The 23,281-nt window shown below is 51.7% G+C and overlaps 2 protein-coding genes across 5 annotated transcripts in view; both read left to right on the top strand.

The window, feature by feature from the left end:
- DNAJC27 (DnaJ heat shock protein family (Hsp40) member C27) overlaps window positions 1-947 on the top strand; it is a 52,583-nt gene extending 51,636 nt beyond the window's left edge. Inside the window, exon 8 of the transcript XR_009694659.1 lies at window positions 930-947. The gene's annotated coding sequence lies outside the window, so the exon portion shown is untranslated. The remainder of the gene's footprint in view (window positions 1-929) is intronic.
- Window positions 948-8,273: 7,326 nt separating this feature from the next.
- Window positions 8,274-23,281, top strand: part of ADCY3 (adenylate cyclase 3) — an 82,596-nt gene continuing 67,588 nt past the window's right edge. Inside the window, exons 1-2 of one of the 4 annotated variants that reach the window (XM_061154932.1) lie at window positions 8,274-8,479; window positions 9,791-10,627. In XM_061154932.1, coding sequence (XP_061010915.1) covers window positions 9,953-10,627 — 675 coding nt within the window. In that variant the 5' untranslated portion in view covers window positions 8,274-8,479; window positions 9,791-9,952. Of the gene's footprint in view, window positions 8,480-9,180; window positions 9,310-9,790; window positions 10,628-23,281 lie in introns of those variants that run through there. The other 3 variants (XM_061154931.1, XM_061154929.1, XM_061154930.1) reach the window with 3 other exon arrangements.

The raw sequence follows: 23,281 nt of genomic DNA, 5'->3' as shown, positions 1-23,281 counted from the left end.
TTTCCCCACTGCCCAATGCTAACTTGAGCCCTAGCCAAGCAAGGGGGCAGGCGATGGAGGGCTATTCCCCCAGCGATGTCCAGTGAGGCTGGGAAGGTCAGATTGCACAGCACAGCCTGAGGCCAGACGTCTGGGTGTACACTTGGGCCATGCCCTTTACCAGCTGTGGGACCTTGGGCAAGTGATGAACCTAGTCTCAGTTTTCTCATCTGTAAAATGGACATATAGTCATCTTTCTGCCATAGAACCATGAAGATTACATGAGATGAGTAAGTTGAGACCCAACGAAGGAATATCCTGGATGCTAAAGATTTTAGAATTGAATCTGAAGGCAGTAGGAAAACCATAGACACTTTTTGAGGAAGTAAAATTGTCTGAACTGTGTGTGCTTCCGGGAGATATGCCAAAGACAGCAAAAGGGGGTTTGGAGAAGAATCTTGGAATGAATCCCATGAACCTCAGGCATCCATTCTTCTGTTGGGCCCGTAATGTCCTCTTGTTCCCAACCAGGCATCATGGAACAATGCCAGTTAGGTGAAATGGAAGGGAGAGGGACCCACAGGAGGGCCTCTTCCTTCCCAGCTTTACCTTGCACTAGATTTCAAGGGCCTCTTTTCTCTCAGAAGAAAGTACCTTTTTAAATGAGACTTTTAAAATGCTTTACAACCTCCATATTTTACCTGCTAGTGCATTTAGTGCAGCATCAAGAGTAGAAACCCTGCCTGGAGAGCATGTCAGGAACCTCCCCTGATCTGTGGAATATTGTCTCCCCAAACTGTCCTCATCCTGGTCTCCAGAAGCTGTGAGATGCTGCCTTATGTGGCAAAGGGGATTTTGCAAATGTGATTAAGAGCCTTGATGAGATGATACAGGTGGGCCCAAGTAACCACGTGGGGCCTTCAAATTGGAAAACCTTTTTCTGGCTCTAGGATGTGACTATGGAAGAAATGTGAGAAATACACTATTGCTGGCCTCAAAGACTGGGGAAGAGTCCCTGAGGGAAGGACTGTGGGCAGCCTCTAGAAGCTAGAAAAGGTAAGGATTTAAGTCCTCCCCTAGAATCTCCAGAAAAAATGCAGTTCTACCAATGCCATGGTTTTTGCCAGTGAGTCCCATTTTGGACTTGTGACATGCAGAATTGTAAGCTAACACACCTGTACCATTTAGACACTAAGTTTGTGGCAGTTTATTATGGCAGCTGCAGAAAAGGATTACACTTACCAGGGACCTGCTCGGCCCTCAGCACAGGGCAATCAGCAGTTTAAAACCCAAAACAGAATTGTTGTATCAACAGAACTCACAGACTATGGGAGAGAGAAGTGTTAGTTGCTCAGTCCTGTCCGACACCTTGCAACCCCATGGACTGTAACCTCTATCCATGGGACTATCCAGGCAAGAATACTGGAGTGGGTAGCCATTCCCTTCTTCGGGGGATCTTTCTGACTCAGAGATCCAAACCCGGATCTCCTACACTGCAGGCAGATTCTTTACCGCCTGAGTCACCAGGAAGTATAGGTATGGAAATGTACAGTTGGATCCTTAGTTTCCTGTGGCAACCAGAACAAATTATCACAACTTGAATGGCATAAAACAACAGAAATGTACTCTTTCCCAAGTCTGGGGTCCACAATTGCAGAATCAAGGCGTTCAGTAGTGCCACACGCCCTGGAGGCTGGAGGGGAGAATCCCTCCCCACCTCCTCCAGCTTCTGGGGGCTCCAGGTGTTCCCTGGCTTGTGGCCACATCCCTCCAGCTTCTGCCTCCATCATCACAACACCTCCTCATCTGTGCCTGTCTTCTCTGTGTGTCTCCTAAAGACATCAGATTTAGGGTCATCCAGGCAATCCAGGATGATCTCGTCTCTTGATCACAGCTGCAAAGACACTTTTTCCAAATAAGATCACATTCACAGGTTCCAGGGATTTGGCCATGTACCTATCTTCTGGAAGATAGGTGGTGGCAAGGAACCGTGCAACCCACTACAGATCTCCAAGTGAAAAATGACTACTATTCCTTGAGGACAACTTCAAGGGAAAATGACATTCAGCACTTTACAAGTATTATCAAATTTGATCCCCTAGCATGTTGGGGGGTGGGGGGCGGGTAGGAAGATGGGGATAAGATCAGATCTGGATTTGGAATGATCCATTGCCCTAGTTGGGGGTGTAGAGAATGGGTGACGGGAGGAGAGAGGAAGAATAGGGTCAAGAAATGCTTCCCGAGTCCTGAGATGGGTTGCCAGGCCAGGGAGTGCCTGCTGGAATGGTTTAGGTTTGAATATCTGCAATGAGGGCATGGAGCTAGCCCTTCTCGAAGCCCCTAGCCTGACCCCCTAAGAACTGGGCTCTTTTGAGCATTGGGACCAGAGGGAGGGAGAGGCACTATGGAGTGGAAGCCTCCATCTCCTGCTGGCCTGCGCCTTGTCACCTTCAGTGTTCAAAATCTTTTTCTGCTTCGAATCCCCAGCAGGCTGGGAGAGGCTCATTAGGGCATATTTCTATGGTGCCTCTTCCCGGAGGGGCCCTGGCTCAAGTGCTTTTGGAAACGTGACATTTCCATAGAGGCCTCGGGATTACTCAGCATCCACATGTTGCTTTGCACTCCTTGGGCATGTGTCTTACTTGCCCCAAATTTAACCTGTCTGGGCCTCCACTTCCTCATCCAGGCTGAAGCAGAATGGTTTTGAGTGTCTTCCAGCTCTGACACCTAGGGAGCCATGATTCTGCCAGGTGCCCCTGGCCATAAGTTGGGCACTGAGTCTGAGATCACAGTGTCCTGCCTGGAGCAAGCTTCTGAGGATTCCCGCTGGAGCTGCGCTTGTGCACCACCCGAAGCACCTGGAGTCCAGCCCTCCCTTGCCCCTTCCTTGCTGTGGGCTCCGGAGCAAGTCACCTCTTGTCTCTGAGCCCGTTTCCTCACCTGTAAAATGGGGACCTGGGTAGTACCCAAGTCATAAAGCTGAAGGCAAGAACACCACAGCACCTGGAGGCAGGATCCCACAGGAAACAGGGTCACCGCCCACGGGGCAGCACGGACCAGTGCATGCAAGGGGATGAATGGTTGGTATTAAGTTGATGTTATTTCAGCAGCAGGTTATGGAGTAGCTGCTCTGTTTCAAACACTGGGCTGGAGGAGAGCTGGCCCAGCTTATGAGGAGATGCTCACACCCAGGATGAATCAGACCCAGAGACACCCCCGTCCAGGGAAGAGAAGGTGGTCCTCACTGTGCTCTCTGCCCACCCAGAGGCCCCAGGAAGGGAGCAGGGCACTGGGGCTGTCAGATGGGGGAGGAGGGATGAGGCCAGCGCCTACCCGCTAGGGCAGTGTGACTGTGCCAGTGAGACATGTGCATGCTCGCCCATCACACTCATCACACACGTGCACTCACAGGCATCTCACATACGTTAACTCTCACTGTCACAGACTCTAACGCAAAACATGTACTCATACACTCCGAAACACTCAATACTCTTACTTGTACATGCTCACGGTGGTCCAACAAGCGACCCAGAGGAAAGGCAGAGAGAGGGAGACCCTAACATGGACGCAGAAGCATCAAGAAACAGACAGAGACACAAAGAAGTGACATTCGGGCTGAGTGTCAGAGAGGAAAACCACAGTGGGGGTCAATAGAGGGACCCAGATGTAACCACAGGCAGGGCCCGAGGGAGATGGCAGCCCAGCCTGGCTCTGAGTAGGTCCCGCAGGAACAGCAGCACCAGGGTGGCTGGGTGACCTGGCCAGGAGGTGGCCGGCAACTCCCATTTGACTTGTCCTGTGGAGACTTGCCAGCCATTCTGCTGGGCTTTCCTGGGAGCTCAGATGGTAAAGAATCCACCTGCAATGCAGGAGATCCGGGTTCAATCCCTGGGTTGGGAAGATCCCCTGGAGAAGGGAATGGCAGCTCACTCCAGTATCCTTGCCTGAAGGATTCCTCGGACAGTGGAGCCCGGTGGGTTACAGTCCGTGGGGTCGGACACAACTGAGTGACTAACACACACACTGATGCCCTTGAGCCCCATTTCCTAGGGGGCAGTCTCTGTTATCCACCACAAGGATACTGAGAATTGGGGAGCTGGAATCATCTGTCTGAGTCCCCTGCAGCATCCAGGCCAGTGCCCACGGTTGACTCCAGAGGACTCCTGTCCTCCAGATGAAGGCTCCGAACCTCTGAGCTGGAGGAGTTGGTGAGGGGTCTGGGCCCTGTAAGAAGACATCCTCCTGGCCCACCCATCTACTCTGCAATTGCTGTGGGTACACCCTGCAGACTCCTTGCCTCTCTGCACGAGTGTCCTGTTTCCTGCCCCGCCGCCCACCACTCGGCCTCCCTGAGGCTCACACTGGCATGCCTGCAAGTACTTGAGAGTAAACCCAACGACTGGGGCCCCTCAAGCACTGTAGGATGGAAGCAGACAGGTAAATACCATCCCCCCCTGTCCCTGGCTCTAGTCACCCAGCCAAACATGCCCAGGTGCCTCCTGCACGGCTCCTCAGAGGGTCCCAGAGGGACTAAGCCCCACTGCCTGAGGCAGGGACCACTCCATGCAGTAAATACACACCCTGTATTTACTGGCTTTCCTGTCTTCCCTCCCTGGGAGTCACTCTGCCAATTAAACCACCTGCACACAGGCCCGTGTCAGGCTCTGCCTTCAGCTGAGGCCCCAGTCAGGGCCCTCCCGGGGCCCAGCACCAGGGGAGCTGGGGATTTCTCTCCTCCCACTTCTCTTTCCCCAGGACTCCAGGGTTCTGCTCTGATCTATTGTTTGCTGGATTCAGGAGCCACCGCTTTTCCCCAGGGGGGCACACCACTCTTGTTTATCCAATAACCATTAATTCTCAGCAATCATCTCTAGTCTCAAACCATACAAACAAAAGTTGCCTTCGGCAAACAGGTATCCTGTCCGAGTGGATCCTGGGATCAGGTAGAGGTTGGGACGCCCTCCAAGCTTCTAGCCAAGCCCGTAATTCTGTCTTCACTTTAGGACATGTGTCATAGGCAAGTCACCCACACAGCCATTCATGGTCTTGGGTTGTGTGGGTGTGTGCATGTGTGTTTGCAAGATAGATTTACTTTATCTTTTGATTGTAAAAGAATGCATGTCAGTTGTCCAGATAATGCAAGACGCATAGCTTAGAAACTGAAGACACTTCGCCCCCTTTTCACTTGAGTGGGGTTATTTTTATTTTTTTTATTTATTATAATTATTTTTGCCCCACCATGCAGCATGTGGGATCTTAGTTCTCTGATCAGGGATCAAACCCACACCCCCTGCATCCCCGAAATGGAAGCTTGGAGCCTTAACCACTGGACCGCCAGGATAGTCCCTGCGTGCGTGCGTGCTCAGTTGCTCCAGTTGTGTCCAATTCTTTGCGATCCTACGGACTGTAGCCCACCAGGCTCCTCTGTCCATGGGATTCTCCAGGCAAGAACACTGAGTGGGTTGCCATGCCCTCCTCCAGGGGATCTTCCCATTCCACGGATGGAAACTGCGTCTCCTCTGTCTCCTGCATTGGCAGGCGGGTTCATTACCGCTAATGCCACCTGGGAAGCCCAGGATAGCCCCTAGTTATCTTTAATTTACCCCGGCCCAGGACATGTTCCGCATCAGTGAATGAGGCCTGTTGGTCCTCTCAGGAACAGCCAGGTGCATTTCTCCTTAAGGAAATCATCCACTCATTCAGTGGCTGTTTTGAGCACTCACTAGGTGCCCCGTGCTGGAGAAGCAGCCGTGAGGGAGCCAGCTGAGACTCTTGCAGCCTCGCTGTCCGTCTCTGACTAGCTGTGTCTTCCCTGACCGCCTCTCTTACTCAGTTGCCTCCGGCTTCAATGAGGGGCTGCAGCTGCCCTCCTGGGTTTCCCACATCCACAGGGAAGGGCTGTGCGTACGACCCAGGATGAAGAACAGGGTTGGGAGTGTGCTGTCCTGCTGCTGAACCTTGGCAGAGGCTCCAGACAATCCGATGCTTCCCTCCGGTCCTGCAAGGCCCTGTTTCAGGTGGGCTGTGCTCAGCTGAGGGTCTGTCCTGGTGGACACAGTACCCTGGCAGAGCCGGCAAGCATCCTGAGAGCACGGGCAAGGTGGCTCCTCTGGTCTTTCCTGATGGATGCCTGGGCCGGCTGGGCATCCTGGGTGCTCTCAGCACATGTCTATTGAACAGGTGCCATGGCTGAGAGAGGAGGATTGTGGAAGGCCAGGGAGCAGAGCAGTGAGGTCAGCAGTCAGGGTAGGAGGGGGCGAGAGATTTCTGTGTGGAACCCACTCCCTTCACGGGGTTCGTGGGGAGGAGAGGCCAGGGCATGGGTGGTGGAAGAAGGCTCATCAGGAAAGCCACAGGGCCCAGGGGCTGGGCGTGGCCTTGCCAAGCTCCACAGAACCCCAAGAGTTGGCATGGGTGCCAGGAAAACAGGAGGGATTCATAGAAGGCACGATGTGCTTGTCCCTTGTGCCCAAGCAGGCTCAAACAGTATTCATCAGCTTTTTCTTTTCACTTTTATTAACACATGTATCTTCGTTGTGTTGGTGGTGGTAAAGAACCTGCCTGCCTGCAGATGCAGGTTCAGTCCCTGGGTTGGGAAGATTCCTGGATGAGGGATGGCAACCCATTCCAGTATTCTTGCCTGGAGAATCCCATGGACAGAGGAGCCTGGCTGGCTACCGTCCATAGGGTCGCACAGAGTCAAACATGATTAAAGCAAGAGCATGAGCACTTAGTTAAACATAAAAATTGTACCTCCTTTAATATTGTGAAACGATTCAAAATTCAGAAAACTAAGATCATGGCATCTGGTCCCATCATTTCATGGCAAATAGATGGGGAAACAGTGGAAACAGTGACAGACTATTTTTGGGGGCTCCAAAAGCACTGCAGATTTTGACTGCAGCCATGAAATTAAAAGACGCTTACTCCTTGGAAGAAAAGTTCTGACCAACCTAGACAGCATATTAAAAAGCAGAGACATTACTTTGCAAACAAAGGTCCGTCTAGTCAAAACTATGGTTTTTCCTCTAGTCATGTATGGATGTGAGAGTTGGACCATAAAGAAAGCTGAGTGCCGAAGAATTGATGCTTTTGAACTGTGGTGTTGGAGAAGACTCTTGAGAGTCCCTTGAACAGCAAGGAGAGCCAACCAGTCAATCTTAAAGGAAATTATTCCTGAATATTCATTGGAAGGACTGATGTTGAAGCTGAAACTCCAATACTTGGGCCACCTGATGTAAAGAACTGCTTCATTTGAAAAGACCCTGATGCTGGGAAAGATTGAAGGCGGGAGAAGAAGGGGACGACAGAGGATGAAGTGGTTGGATGGCATCACTGACTCAATGGACATGAGTTTGAGTAAGTTTCAGGCATGCTGCAGTCCATGGGGTCGCAAAGATTCGGACACGACTGAGTGACTGAACTGAACTGAACAATTCAAAATAAATGTTTGAATTCCAATGGGGGGAAATGCTACTTTATTGAAACTGTTGTTTGTTGTTTAGTCACTTCAGTCTTGTCTGACTCTTCTGCAACCCTGTGGACTGTAGCCTGCCAGGCTCCTCTGTCCTTGGGATTCTCTGGGCAATACTGGAGTGGGTTGCCATTTCCTTCTCCAGGGGGTCTTCCTGACCCAGGGATTATTGAAATTACCCTCCTCCTAATTTGATGTCATATTTCTCACCTTTGGAAGCAAACCCTGACAGGTTTGGGCTGAGGTTAGTAGTTTTTCGTAGTTAGTATGAGGAACAGACAGAGACAGCTATGATAGGATCAAGTCTCTAACGAATCTACCCCCTGAGGTTCTGCAAAGGGCCCTCACAGATGATCTCAAGAGATCCAGGAGTCACCTTCATCCAGGGCCTGGAGGACTAGGTTTCTCTCTTTTCTTACCAAGTTATGCTTTCCCCAGGGAGCCCACCCTGAAAGGGCTGGCTGTCCTCAGCAACTCCCTCCCCCCTCCCTCCACATAGTTACTTGTATTTCAAAACAACTTATCTCCCTTCTTTCCCTTTATCTAAATTCCTAAAGCCTGTGGTTGGTCTTGACTTTTTGTCAAATCCGAGGAAAGTAGTTTATACTATGGTGTAAGAGACTGATAAGACTTAACCATTCAAAGGAGCATCTGCGTTCTTAACAGCGTTCCTACATTCAAAAAACGCCTCAAACAGGTGGAATGTGCACAAGCGATCGTTTTGAAGCCGGGTATCTCCCAATTCCACGTGCCTCCTGGGCCACTCCTACCCTCTTCCTTCAAGAATCGGGCTCAGTTGCGGGCCCTTCTGCGGCAAGCTCAGGCCGGCGTTTGGGCTGCCAGGGTGGGCGGGGACACAGGCCTGGCGCGCCGGGCTGGGGAGTCGTCCCCAAACCCCAGCCCCCGCCTCTCCGAGCCCGGAAGGAAGTCGCGGCAGAGGAGGGGGCGCCCGGGATGCCCCGAGCGTGCCTCACCTGCGAGAGGGCACGTCCCGGGCTTTTATCTTCCGAGACCCGGCCTGCGGGGGTAAGGCCCTGATTAGCCCATCCTTCCTGCCACCGCCCACCCCGAGCTTCCACGCAGCGATCGCCGCCCGGTGCCGGAGCGTGGGGCCACGGGGGCCCCTGCAACTCGCCCCCGCGCTCCTCCTTGCGCTCCTCCTCCTGCCCCCGCACCGGGTCCGGGTCCCGAGCGGAGCGCCTCCCCCCGGCAGGCGCTACCTGCCCAACCCCCCAACCCCCGCCCCAGCTCCGGACCCGCTCGCCGAGAGGGCGGCGACTGCGGGGAGGGAGGGGCGCCGCCCGCCTCCCGGGGCCTGGAGCGCGCGTGGCCCCGGAGCCTCCAGCGCCGCGCGGGGACTCACTGTGCCGCGCGCCCGGGCTCGGCTGGCTCCGCTCGGCGCGCGGGCGGGGCAGAGGATGCTGGCGGGCTTCCCCGGCCTCGGCCCGCGCTCCCGCCGCCAAGGGCCCCGGGTGCGCCCCTAGCAGCGCTGCCGCCGTCGCCACCGCTACCACTGCGGGGCCAGAGGGAGGGCGCCGGCCCCGCGAGCCGCAGCCCAAGAGGCTGGCGCCCCCGAATTTTCCAGCCGCCGCCGCCGCCTCCTCCTCCTTTCTCCAGCGGCCGGGCGCCTGTGGATGCTGAAGGGCAGCCCTGCGCCTTTCCCGGCCTGACGGCGGGAGGGTCGCGCCCGGGCCGGGGGACCGGGGACCGCGGCGCTAGCGGGGCGGCGCGGCTCCGCGGGGAGCAGCCCCCGGGCGCGCCGAGCCCTCCTGTCCCCTTCCGCTACACGCGTGACCCGGCCTCGCAGCCCGCGAGGGGACTGGCCCGGGCCACGCGGCTCTCGAGTTCCCGCACAGGTAAGCGCAGGGGCAGGGCCTGCCTTCCGGAGGTCAGACCGTGCCCGGAGATGGGGCGCCCCAGGGGCCAAAGGGCTGGCTGGGAAGGGAAGTAAACAGAGAAAGATTCAGGAACCCCCCCCAGGCTGGCACTGGTTTCTTGGAGCATGTTTTATCCTCACATTCTAAGACTTGGGCCTGGAGGCGACTTAGATGAGGAGATCGTGGGGTGAGAGAGACTGAGATGACGCGGAGAGAGACCAGGGATGGGTGGAGAGGTAGCCAGGCCTGTCCACAGCCGGAGACAGGAAGCAGCGTTTGGGTGGACAAGACTAAGTATGTGTGTGGTCGGGGGGTGGCCGTGAGCGTTGGGGTGGCGGGAGAAAGGCCTCGGTTTTGGAGCCTCTGGCAGCAAGGATTCTTCCAGGAGGGCTGGGGCAGGTCGTGGAGAAAGCTCGGGTAGGAAGGAAGAGGGGCTTCTACTTAATGATGTCCTTTTAAGTTCCAGATGGTCAGCGCTCCCTGGGCCCTGGAATCCCGCTCTGCGTTCCTGCCCGAAGTGGCCCCAGGTCTCCGAGAGTCCCGGTCGGTGGCCCGTGCCAGAGCGCTCCCTCTGCTCTGCGGCCGGCTTCTCCGGAGCCAGTAGAAGCAGATACCAGCCAGGATGCCGAGGACCCAGGGCTTCTCCGAGCCCGAGTACTCGGCAGAGTACTCCGCCGAGTACTCTGTCAGCTTGCCTTCGGACCCTGACCGCGGGGTGGGCCGGACCCATGAAATCTCTGTCCGGAACTCGGGGTCGTGCCTCTGCTTGCCTCGCTTCATGCGGCTGACCTTCGTACCAGAGTCCTTGGAGAACCTGTACCAGACCTACTTCAAGAGGCAGCGCCATGAGACCCTGCTGGTGCTGGTGGTCTTCGCGGCCCTCTTCGACTGCTATGTGGTGGTCATGTGCGCCGTGGTCTTCTCTGGCGACAAGCTGGCCCCCCTCGCTGTGGCCGGGGTCGGGCTGGTGTTGGACATCAGCCTCTTTGTGCTCTGCAAAAAGGGGCTGCTCCCCAACCGGGTCACTCGGAGAGTGGTCCCATACCTGCTGTGGCTGCTGATATCAGCCCAGGTCTTCTCATACCTGGGCCTGAACTTCTCCCGTGCCCACGCAGCCAGCGACACGGTGGGCTGGCAGGCCTTCTTCATCTTCTCCTTCTTCATCACGCTGCCGCTCAGCCTCAGCCCCATTGTCATCATCTCCGTGGTCTCCTGCGTCGTGCACACACTCGTCTTGGGGGTCACCGTGGCCCAGCAGCAGCAGGATGGGCTGAAGGGAGTGCAGTTGCTGAGGGAGGTGAGTCCCGCCTTTTGACCCGGCCAGTGACTTCCCTCCCCAGCGGCTCTCGGGGCTGAGGTGGTACCTGTTTCAGACAGGGGGTGGTTTGGGGCTCTCATCTACGTGTGTAGGAAGGACCACCTCTCTCTCAACCCCTGGCTTCGCAGTAGCGCTGGTCTGTGGTTGGCTTGAGGGATCAGAGGGTTTCCGGACATTGGCCACTCTGTCAACCCACGCCCAGCCTGAGTGGGTGGCCGGAAGGGCCTGGGCCTGATCTCAAGCGAGGCAGCCTTGCCTTGGTTCTTGACCTCTGCCAGGAAGGACTCTCATGGGGAAAGAGGGCTCCTCCGCTTCTGACCTCTTAACTTGTCATTGAGTGGCTTCAGCAAGAGGCTGACTGTGTGGACTCAGTGTGCCTCTGCCCAGTGGGGATGGTGTTTGCCTGCCTAAAGCAGTTGTTATCAAGATGAAAGGTTGTGGGTGACCTCAAAGAATGAGATGTGAAGGGCTGTGTGGTTGTCATAGATCCCACTTCTGCTGCTGAGAGCTCAGGGTACTTGAGTGCTTAGATGATAGAGGGAGTGGTGGTCTCCCCCTGGGAGCCATGGTGCCTGGATGCAAACGGGGATAGGGTAGCCAGCCACAGTGAGGGAAGGTCTGCTGGTTTTGGAGGAAGCCTTCTGCTGGAAGGGGCCCAAGTTTGGCTTCAACTTAACAGAGAGTCTGTGCTCCCCACTGGGGGCCAAGACCCTGGGTAGGTGCTGAGGGGCTGTGGAGATGTGATGCTTGGCCTTCTGAGCTGGGTCACCTATGGGGCAATGGGCGTTCCATAGGGCTGAGAGTCTATGAATTCCACAGCTGTGTATCCTACTCGCTACCTTTTCCTCATTTTGTGTATGAGCCCAGAGATAGAGAGTGACCTCTCTTAGTCCACACAGCTAGGTATGGCAGTGGGTAGCTGGAATGTCCGTGTCCAGATTCCCATTTCAGGGCTCTTCCTTCTACGTCACACCACTGCCCCCGTCTCAGCCAGAGTCTCTTGGGATGGGGGGCTGAGTCTCCAGGGGCGCAGCAGTGCCGGTGGTCGATGAAAGCAACCTGTGGGGCCACCCCATTGGCCTCCCGCTTGGTTAGAGGAAAACACAGGTTTTTTCCTCTGTTTTAACTTTCCCCCCGGTTCTTGGACCAAGATTCTTCCTGTTTTCCCATTCTGGCTCATGCAGTGTCATCTCACAGAAGCTTTGTGCCTTGGTTCTGCAAGGGCCCGGCCCTGGGCTGGTGTACATGGATTCAGGTAGGCACACTGGAAGGTCCCTTTTCCTCCCAAGGCCCTGTTCATAGAAGGGTGACAGCCTGCCATACCCCTAATGACTTCCGAGTTGGCGAACTTCAAGTTGTGCCCCTGCCAGCTGAGCGCCCTGCTGGAAGCTATCTGGGCAAGAATGGTGAGAGACATTCCTTTTGGGAATCAGTGAAAAGCACAGCTTGCGGGCAGATCAGTGGGCATAGCAGCCCGTGGGGCCTGGGATCAAACTCGGAACCCTTTCCTTTTTCTAAACAGTCACTTCTAGCTCTTTCCTCTTTGCTGGGGTCCCTGGACCCCATGAATTTCCAGTATGCTTCGCTGCCCATGAAGGAGGCAAATCAGACATTCTCCACATTGGAGCCCAGAGGGTGAACGCTTGATTGCTGATGTCTTTCGGGCGCTGCTAAGAAACAGAAACTCCAAAAGATTAGGAAACAGGAAAAAAAAAAGATAGAAAAATAAGTAAATCAAGAATAGCAGTTGTTAGCATCCCAGGAGAGCATGACCTTGACGTGGGAGCAGTGCCGTGGATGCAGCTTTGGGACTAGAAGGGGAGAGAGGGGGGCTCACAGGGTCTGTTTGGAAGTCTGAGATAGAATGCAAGACGCCCCAGCCTTCAATGGGCTGTGTTCCAGAAGTTTCTGAGTCACTTGTTTGGGACTAATATGACTTTTTGAAAAGGTGCCTGCGTTCCCAGGCCCACCCACTGAAGTCTTAAGCCATAGGGGCCCTGCATTCAGTTTCTAGGAGCATGATGGCATTCTGAGCCCCCTGTGGCCCCCTGCCGCTGTGGGGAGAACACCTGGACACCCCCCCCCCCAGCCTTGGGATGAAGCTCACCTGCCTGCTGCTCCCCTGGGCCCCTGAAACCCCCCGGGATGGGGTGCCGGCATAGAAGGGGGCAGGGCTGGAGGACAGGGATGTGAGAACCGGGCAACCAGACCCCCCTTCCCCCCAACAGTCAGAGTAACACCAGGCACTTCCTTGCGTCGCCTTCTCCTGCCCACAGACTCCTTTTGCTTTGTCTTCTGCCATCACCTGTTGGCTCCAGCCAGGGACTCCCTCCTGGGTTGGTGGGGGGTGAACTCAGTTTCACAGTTAGGAGACACTGGATTTCTGGGGCTTTATGAGTGCCAGCAGCACCAAAGGAACGTTCCCTATGCCTAAGTATGCTTCCTCTGGCCCTTCATCCCCACAAACCCGTACCTGAGTCTGGGGTGGGGAGAGATAGAAGGACATGGGGGCCTTGGGGTAGCCTGAAGTATCAGCGGCAAGCCACCCAGCCTACTCTGCCTGGTTCTTCTCATGGAGGCAGGCTGGTTGGGGTTCCAGCAGGAACAGCTGGTGGGGTCAGGGGCTGCGTGATGGGGTGTTGCTGGGGCTTCGTTTGTCAGTGGGTGAGTGGCTTTGACTGAGCAACAAGTATGGGCCTTGCAGCCTGCAGGTCTGGGACTGAAAGGAGTCAGATAATGATGTCAGAGGCTGTGGTGGAGGAGAGCACGGTGTGGGGCTGGGAGAGGGAGAAGCAAACTGGCTTTTCCCACATCTCTCCCCTTGCCTGGGTCCTGGCCCAGCTTACCTTTTACTGCCCCATCGGTGAGCTGGTGAAGCAGGGAGGAGGTCAAGGGCAGGGCCAGGCAGCTGCTGATGGGTGAGAACGAAGGGGAAGATGGGGCGGGAAGAAGATGCAGCCAAGGTGGGGAACATTCCTGTGGCCAGTGGCTGCTCCCAAGGCCCTCACATGTGGCCGCAGACATCTGTTAGCTTCTGAAAGGGTCCTTAAAAAATGAGTCTGGCAAATTAGGGGCCGGGAACCCCTGAGAAATATTTTACAGCTTTATTTCCTAGCAAAGAGGCTATTCAGGAGCAAAACTCTCTCATGGAATTAATAGCCTGTTAAGACCTTTATTCACAAATTAGAGCATGATGGAGCTGTGGATGTGTGATTCCTTTCACACCTACAAATTACATAGCAGATCATCCACCTTGTGAATGCGCATTCGGCTCTGGGAGGCTGGAGGGAGCTCATGCTGCAAATGTCCTGTGTATAGGCTGGAACTCAGGTTCACATGCATCATCTCAACTGATCTTGGGTGTTACTGGCTCCATTTTACAGATGAGAAAAGTGAGGCTTGGGAGGATGAGAGAAGGGAGGAGGACTGGTAACTAGGGAGGGATCACTGGTGGGGGGGATGATGGGTGAGGGGCAGGGGGCATCCCTGAAAGCCTCTTTTTCTCTGCAACCTCTTTCGTGTGTCCTTGGCTGTCCCCCGATGCCTTTGCTATAAGCAGCATTGAAGAACAGGGCCAAGAAGTGGGAGGCCCTAAAATATCACAGGGAGCACCCCTCTATTTCCCCCTGGGAATTGGATGTAAAGAGGGGAGAAGCCTGTGACAGAATGTTCCTGGTGGAAGCGTGGCCAGGAGTTCATGAGAAATGAGTGTAGGGAGCAGGAACAGGAGCTGGATGGGGAGGTGGGGAGGCATAGCCTGGGGCTTGCAGCCTCCGAGGTAGGTGTGTGTGTGTGTGTGTGTGTGTGTGTGTGTGTGTGTGAGTGTGAGTGAGACAGACAGGTATCTGTATGTGTGTGAGTGACAGACAGACAGACTGGGAGTGGGCAACAGCAACCCAGCTCTTGGCCCCTTGTAGCAGCCGAGGGGTGTGTGTGTGTGTGTGTGTGTGACAGACAGGTATGTGTGAGTGACAGACAGATGGACTGGGAGTGGGTAACAGCAATCCAGCTCTTGTCCCGCTGGCCATGGGCTCTGCCCCCATCCCACAGTGGGACAGATGGCTCATCCTCCACAAATGTGTAGAGAGGCATCATGTAGGAATTGGAATAATAAGGAAACACATAGGAAGGGACCGGAAGGCCACTGAATCCAACTGCCTGGGGGAAAGAATAGTCAGTTATTGAACATGTAAGCATCTTTGCAGAAAGTTCCCTCTCAGTCCCTTCCCCTGGCTGCGTTTTTCTGGGGTCTTTTCCTATCCTTAAAGAAAGTGAAGTCGCTCAGTCATGTCCAACTCTTTGCAACCCCATGGACTGTAGCCCGCCAGGCTTCTCTGTCCATGGGATTTCCCAGGCAAGAATACTGGAGTGGGTTGCCATTTCCTCCTCCAAGGGATCCAACCTGAGTCTCCTGCATCGGCAGGTGGGTTCATTACCACTGAGCCACCTGGGAAGCCCCAATCGGGTGCTCCAACCCTGAATAAACACTCAGCCACCCCCTGTCCGAGCTGTACCCTCATGAACACATGCACTCGTGGTGATCTACTTCCGTGGGTACCATCCTGACCGACACTCAGATTTTGAACTCAAAGATAACCCGCAGGTGCAGACCCAGTGACCCTGGGGATGGTCAGGGTGCTCACGTTTAATGAGCTCTTGCAGTGTTTCAGGAGCATCTTCCAGCAAGAGGCAGATCGTATTTTTGCTTTTCAGATGAGGACACTGAAATATGTGAGTGAAATGGCTCATCCAGGGCTTCATAGCAAGTGGAGGAGCAGGGTATGATCCTGGCCAGTGGAATTCCAGAGTCCCTTCTCTCCTGCCATCGTAAAAGAACCCCTTCGACCTTCCCCGAGAGTCTGTTGAGATACAGTTCCCGCAGGACTGGGTCCTCAGTCTCTTCACCCACAAGTATCAGAAGGAACAACGTGGGGGATGAGGAGGTGTCTCTAGGGGCAGATATATTGCTGCTTATGGAGGGGCCGAGCTATCTGGGCATTTCAGCTGATAGTCTGTATACACCTTCCTGGCTGGAGGAGGCATTGTTCCATTACAGGACCTTACAGTAACCCATGTCTATAATCATGACCCCCACTTCAAGAAAACATTAGGTTACATTTAGTGTCAAATGAGGTCTAATACTACATTCTAAAAACATTTTTTATCAGAAATAGGTAAGAACAAGTTTGGATGAATAAGGATTATATTTTGGCTCTCTAGGAAGTTCACTAATGTGGGGTTGCCTATTTCTCAGTGGCCTTACTATACATGTTGGTAAAGAATATGCCTGCAATGCAGGAGACCTGGGTTCAATTCCTGGGTCGGGAAGATCCCCTGGAGAAGGAAATGGCAACCCATTCCAGTATTCTTGCCTGGAGAATCCCATGGACAGAGAAGCCTGGCAGGCTACAGTCCATGAGGTCACAAGAGTCAGACACGACTTAGCGACTAACCCCCACCACCATCCCTTCATTTACTTTGTGTTTCAGTTACCCATGGTTATATAACATAACCTCAAACTTAGTGCCTTAAAACAGTAACAGTTTATTTAATCTCATGATTCTCTGTGCTCAGCTGGGTGCTGCCCTGCTTCCCATGCACTGGCTAAGGCCACTCACTTGACTGCCTGGACTGTTTCTTTCAGCACCAGCATTCAACTGACAGCTATGCTGGCAAGCCCTAAGAAGGTCTTACACACATGCCTGGAGCCTTGGAGCTTCTCTCAGTGACCCTTCCAAGTGGTTAGCTTGGACTTCTTCACAGCATGGTGGCAGTTATCAGAGATTTTAAAGGCTAGACCCATCCCTATTGGTCAAAGCAAGTCACAAGGGGTAACCCAGGTGCAGGATAAGGGGAAATTGATTCTACCCCTTGATGTGAGAGTGATATGTATATACAGGAAGGAAGGGATGGAGGGCTGCCGTCTTCTGAGGCTTTTTACTAAACAAGGGGGTGCATGAGGAGTGTTGGGGGAAAGAGATGAAGAGAGCCATGAGTCTGGGTAGCGTACCTTAGGATGCTTCAGAAGTTAGAAATGTGGTCTGCTGTATAGTCATTTCTCTGTATCTGTGGATGTGAAACTTCCACGTATGGAGAGCAGACTGTCTTCATTGTACTGTGCCACTTTATGTTAATATATGCCCTTGTTATCCGTGACAGTCCCTGGAACAAGTCTTCTGCAGATATTGTGTATAACTTTTTGAAGGTATTGATTCTCTATGAGGCCCAACACATCATTTCTAAGATTCACAAAGTCAGAAACTGCCTTGCACGTGAAAAGATGATAGCTCATGGTTCATCTGCCTGGGATTTGCTTTATGTTTTGAGGAAGAATTTGTTCTTTTTTTCAAACATGCATACTCGCTCTGTCCAGGGCACTGTCCGGGGTGGAGCGGGGCACACTGCCTCCGATCACGACCCCAGCACCAATCCCAGCCCTTTCTCTCCACGTATCAGCTAGATGGGCAGCACGGTCTGATGTTTGTATTCCTTTCTCAGGAGGTGGAAATTTGCTTGTGCGCATCTGTCAGAAACACATCCAATTTGTCTTTCTTAGCAGATTGTCATTTACCCCAAGGAGAGTAAGACCACTAGTACAGCCCCTTGCAGTGCCTTGGACCCGACTCTCCCTCTATACATGCGTGTTGAATAAATACATTCCTGCTTTGCTTTTATCTTTATTTCCTTCCTCATCAACTCTGAGAGTTTGGTAAATATTTGGTTAGATCCAGGCTAGGGAAACGTTCTGATGTTAATTTAAGTGATTCAAAAATGACATTTTTAAAGCAAGACATATAACTCTTTAAGAGTGCTAGTCTGTACTTCTTTACCACTTGTTAATTAAGTTTTTTTCTTGTCTAGGGAAAAAGCAGCAATAGAAAAGGGTTTTAGGGGCCCAGAAAATGAGTCATTGATATCCTGTTGGCCTAATTCTAATCTTGACCTTGGGCAAGAATGATTTGCATAAGATCATGTAGAAGAATGACTGAGCAGAGTTGGAGCTCTCACCATCCCATCCCACCTTCCTGCTAGTTCCTCTAGTCTAAAGAGAAACTATGTTTCCTGTGTCACTTACCAAGCATCATTCTAGGCAGGAGTAAACAAAGAATGAGTGAAAGTCATCCCTTGGTGTCAGGGAGCTCCCAGGTTATGTTAGTGAAAGAGACCCTGCCTCAGGAAACAGAGGAAGGCTTCCTAAGCGCTCACTGTTGATCTGGGTTTTGAAGGATAAGTAGGAGTTTACCGGGGCGGGGGGCGGGGGGCAGCGGGAACAGGGCTTTCTGATCAGAGTCATAGGAGATTCTAACTTGCTTTGGACTGGTGAGAATACTGTGTGACAGGAGCAGGAGTGGGTGGCAGGAGCTAGAGATACAAGGTATAGAGAAGCTAAGTAGTGGAAGGGCTAAGGAATTTGGGCTTTATTCCTCTAATGATGAGGCTTCATTGAAGGAGTTTAAGCAGGCGACAGATAGGATCTGATTTGTATTTAATAGAATCCTTCTGGTGGACTTGAGTAAGGTTGAAACTGTTTAGGGGGCTATTGAAGTAGTCCAGGCCTGAGGCCATGAAGGCCACTCACCAAGATGGAATCAGAGGATGGAGAAGACGAGTTCAGGCTCGGGTGCTCATGGGATATCCAGGTGGAACTATCAGATTATTCAGTGGATCGTTATTGAACACCTTCTGTATACCAGGCCCTGGGCTTAAGATCTGGAGCTTAGAAGAGAGGTCATGGGTTCTAGATTTGGGGATCATCAGCCTTTAAGTGGTACCCAAAACCATAGGGAGGATGAGGGGGTGCCTAAGGACAGTGTGTAGAATCAAAAAGGAAGAGGGCTTAGGGCCTAACATGAGGGAGCAGCCTTGTTGGGGGACAGTCCCCCACATGGAACATCCATGCCCAAACCAACCTCTGCTTCCTGCATGGGACATGCTTTTCCCAGGTGGCCAGTGATGAGCAGATGGCCCTTCTGGGAGCAGGAGGCAGTCCCTGGCTATTGGTGTTTGCACCATTTGTGCTTTTGCATTGGGGAAGCTTAAGACAAGCCATGGTGAAGTAGGGCTGGGGAGTCAGGTGGGGGACTGCTCATGGGAGTGTTTGTCACCTTGTGGGGGAGGGGGTTAGGTCTGTAAGGGCACTTTATAAATTGTAAAGCACCTTGAGAATGCTAGCTGTTTATTTCTTTATTGCACCTAATCTTGACAGACCATCTCTGATCTTTGATCTATGAATGAATCAGACCAGGTTTATTCATCATCCTTTTCCTCATCACTTTTCTGTGTAACCAACCAGCTCCTTCCCCCTCCTTGTGGAAGGATTATTTTAAGGAGTGTTTTTAATTATAAAATGCCATCTAATATTGCAGAAACTTTGGAAATGAGAGAAATTTATTATAATCCTATAATAACTAATTTTGTGTGTGTCTCTTTCTAGTCCTTCCTTTCTAGAAATTTTTACAAAGCTATACGCATTACTCTCTACTTAGTCAGCTTTATAGCACAGACTTTTTTCTGTTTTAAATTAGTGTTCACAATCATCATTTTTAATGGCTGCATAATATGATGTCGGCTAAATGTACCATAATTAACTCAACTGTTCCTTTTCTGTAGGACATTTGGTTACTCTTACTTTATTAATTTTATTTATTTATCATCCCATTTTCATTTGCTTATTATCATTATGTATATGTAATACCAGCAGGCCCATTGCCTTTCTCCTTTCCCCTCCTGGCTGTTTTGTGTCTGATGTATCTTCCTTCCTCTGATTACATTTTCAGCTGTTCTTTCCAGCAGAATTCCTTTGTGGTTCCTAAGAAGTTTGCTTTGAATAATGATGAAACCTTTTCCTGTTTCTCTCTTCAAGAGCCTTTTCTTTGTTGTAAACAGAAAAGAAATGACACATTTCAGAAGAAATCCCATACCACGCTTTACCCCCATTCGAAATCCCAGTGTATGCAGACTGGATTTGAACCCTCACAAGATTCCGTGGTCATGGGTTGTTGTTCCCATGTCATTTGAGGACTGGTCCCCATGAAGTGGGGCCAGCTGAGTCAGAACTGGCAGTGTAAGGCTGGGAGCTGTCTGCCCAGGCCAGGGTTGGGCTCAGGGTTGCCCCTGAAGCCCCTGGAAGGCTGGGTTTTTCACCCGAGGGGGCTGGGCAGTGGGGAAGTGATCCCCATGGGCCACATTCCTAAGAGACTGACCAATAAGCCCAAGGCTAAGTCACCAACCTGCTGATGGTAGGTGGCTCTTACCATCCTCGAAGGATGGTGACACCCTGTCTGTTATTTGGTACAAATTTACTACCAGTTCCTAAGAAACCAAATCAGTCACTTCCTGAAGGGGAATCTGAGCAAAGAGCATTGCCTAGTGCTGAAGTGGATCATTCTCCCCAGCTGGGCTGGGAGTCCCCCTGCTACCCACCAGGGCCCATTTCCCAGTAATGGGCGATGCTGTCAGCTAGACGCAGCCTCCCCCAGATTGCAAGAAAAGTGCCACAATTTCTCACTCTTCAGCTCTCTGTTTTCTAAACTCCTACACATGATTACAGTTTATCTTTCATTGTGCTGCATCAAGCACTCTGGAAAACAGAGGAGTCCCCCCCTTCCCTAAAACTGGGGCCATAGTTGTTACGTGGCCCATCTCTGGGGACAGATCTGGGACGTTGCCCCTTTATGTCAATAAAGGGTCCTACGTAGGATGATTACTTTAAGCTGAGCCACCATTTTTCTTGTTGTCTAAGAAACGAAATGCATACTTTTCAGATAAAGTTCCCTATGAGGACAAAAATTCTATACTTTGTAAAAAATAAATATAAATATATTTGTTTGGCTGTGCCAGGTCTTAGTTGCGGCATGAGGGATCTAGTTCCTTGATCAGGGATTGAACCTGGGCCCTATTGGTTGGGAGTGCAGAGTCACAGTCACTAGACCATCAGGGTAGTCCCAAGAATTCTGTACTTTTGATGCAGGGCTGTTTGTTTGCATCGCAGCCGAGGCCTTTCACTTAATATCTTTTTTCCTTATTCCCTCTCTTTGAGGAATCAATTACGAGTAGCAGCATGTGAGAGACTCAGTGAAGGAAGTCTCTGGAATGATTTAGACTGGAGGAATGTCAAATGTGTTCTTCCTTTCAGTTGAATGCTTGAGATTTCAATGTGAAGCTTGTTTGCTTCCTTTATTGTGAATAAGGGAGCTGTGGGTGCCCACTGCTCCTGGGTGGCCTCATTTTGTTCATTTTCATGCCCACCTCACAACACTCATCGCTGGATTTAGGGGTAGAAAAGATCATGGAGCTTGCGGTCCAATTTACAAGGTGCCCAGAATCAGAGTGTGAAGATGGAGCATGGCTGGGGTCAGGTCCAAATGCAGTGGCAGTCCTTTAATCTGGAGAGATTGACACAGGTGTTTGGTCAGTTGATGCCAAAAGTTAAATTATTTGACAGTGGTCATACAGCTCTGTGTCAGAACAAAGAGAATTTTACTGTATGTGAAGAAAAGGGAGTGAAAACAAAAGATAGATGGTGGTAAGCATTGGTGGTCACCAGATGACCTTGATGCATTTTGTGTGTGTAAGAGCCACGATGCCTTAGATACTGTGGGGCAAGAAGGGGGTTGGATGGGGCACAAAAGAACATTCTGGGGGTGATGGAAGCATTCCCTGTGGTTACTGTGGATGTAGTCACACAGTTGTGTGAATTTGTCAACACTCATCAAAGTAACATTGTATTATTATTATTTGGCTGTGCCACATGGCTTGCAAGATCTTAGTTACCTGACCAGGAATGGAACTCGGGGACCCTGCAGTGAAAGCACAGAATCCTAATCACTAGATGGCTAGGGAATATACATTTTACATGGGTGCTTTTTATTGTATGTGAACTTTAACTCAATGAAGTAGATTTTTAAAAGTCAGTAGAATCCAGCACTCACAAAAAAATTGCACATAAACATTTATATGCATTTAAAATAGCTTATTTCAGCTGAAAACATCTAGCTACTCATCTTTTGTGGAAAGGAAAGATCATTGCGTCTGGGTGTCCTTTTTGGTGTTCCTTGTGACCTTTTGTAGGTAAGATGTGACCTCTGTAATTTCTAGTTTCCTTAAAGTGTAGAGAGGATTAAAAGTCACTTGAAAATAATCTGGGGACCGAATCCTCGATCTTTATGATTTTTATTTTGGCTAAATTTTTACTGTTGTCTTGCCCACTTCTAATTCAGCAGCAATTTCTGTTAGTTACTCACATTTATTCAGAAATTTCCAAAACATTCATTTTACTTTTCTTAGAAATAACAACGGTCTGTTATTCATACTGATATTTTATTTGTTTAGGTTCTTAATTACATTATGGGCTTCCCTCATAGCTCAGTCGGTAAAGAATCTGCCTGTAATGCAGGAGACCTGGGTTCGATTCCTGGGTTGGGAAGATCCCCTGGAGACGGAAATGGCAATCCACTCCAGTACTCTTGCCTGGAAAATTCCATGGATGGAGGAGCCTGGTGGGCTACAGTCCATGGGGTCACAAGAGTCAGACACGACTTAGCGACTAAGCTACCTCCACCACCAGAAGTTGGAGCAGATGTGCAGGAAAGTTCTAGAGAGGTCCTGCCAGCTGTGCACAGAAGGTCAGGAGGTTTTGTGGGAGTGGGTGGACTTGACTAATCCGGAACATGGGTTTGGAGGGCTTTAGCGCCATCCTGTGTTGCTGGCCCTCCTGCTGGAGCCCCATCCTGCCCCTCTAAGCATCTGGTCCTGGTTCTGGTTTACCCAGGGGAAGGCACTCACGTCTGCCTCTCAGTCTCTACTCAGTAGCCTTCCCGGTACTCGGATTCGGCCATCTTGCTCTCTCTCGGTCTCCTCTTCAGCCTAACGCATTGCACTTTTTCATGAAGCCCTCAGGTGATGTGGTTTCTAGGCCTTACATCACCCTAGCACTTTCTTTGGCTGCAAACTGAGACGTGCTGCCTTTTCCCATCTTAGACACATTTTCCCCTGCCTGCTCTCAGAACCTTGCCCATCCTGCCTTGTTGCAAGACACAAATGCTAGAGGTGTAAAGACCATAGCTGTGATTTGAGGTTTGGTGGGGTGGGTGGTCTCCATTCATGGAAATTTAGATGTTGTTGTTCAGCTGCTCAGTCGTGTCTGACTCTCTGTGACCCCATGGACTGCAGCACCCCAGGCTTCCCTGTCCTTCATTATTTCCCGGAGTTTGCTCAGACTCGTGTCCACTGAGTTGATGATGCCATCCAACCATCTCATCTTCCGTCACCCCCCTTCTCCTCCTGCCCTGAATCTTTCCCAGCATCAGGCTCTTTTCCAATCAGGTCTTAATAAAAGAATCAGAGTCTATGTGAAAATGGAAGTTAGTCTAGAGAAACCCACTGCTACTTAGGTGGTAGGATAGCTCCCCAGAGACTGACAGAATGTCCCTGATCTGGCAGGATGTGCTATTTAAGGGAGTGGGGGCTGGTCCCAGGGTCCAGCAGAGGAGCTGATCCCAGGGACCATTCACTGAAACTGCGGCCTGGGGCTGGAGGTGTGTTTGCCTCCCTGGGCTGTCCTCTGACCTGGGCCATGTCCCTCTGCAGCCTGGATGCCCCTTATGCCTTTCCCTTCCCCACTGCTTCCCTGTT

The sequence above is a fragment of the Dama dama genome, chromosome 11 (genome assembly GCF_033118175.1).
Source record: "Dama dama isolate Ldn47 chromosome 11, ASM3311817v1, whole genome shotgun sequence".
NCBI lineage: Eukaryota > Metazoa > Chordata > Mammalia > Artiodactyla > Cervidae > Dama > Dama dama.
This window is presented reverse-complemented; position numbering and strand designations above follow the sequence as displayed.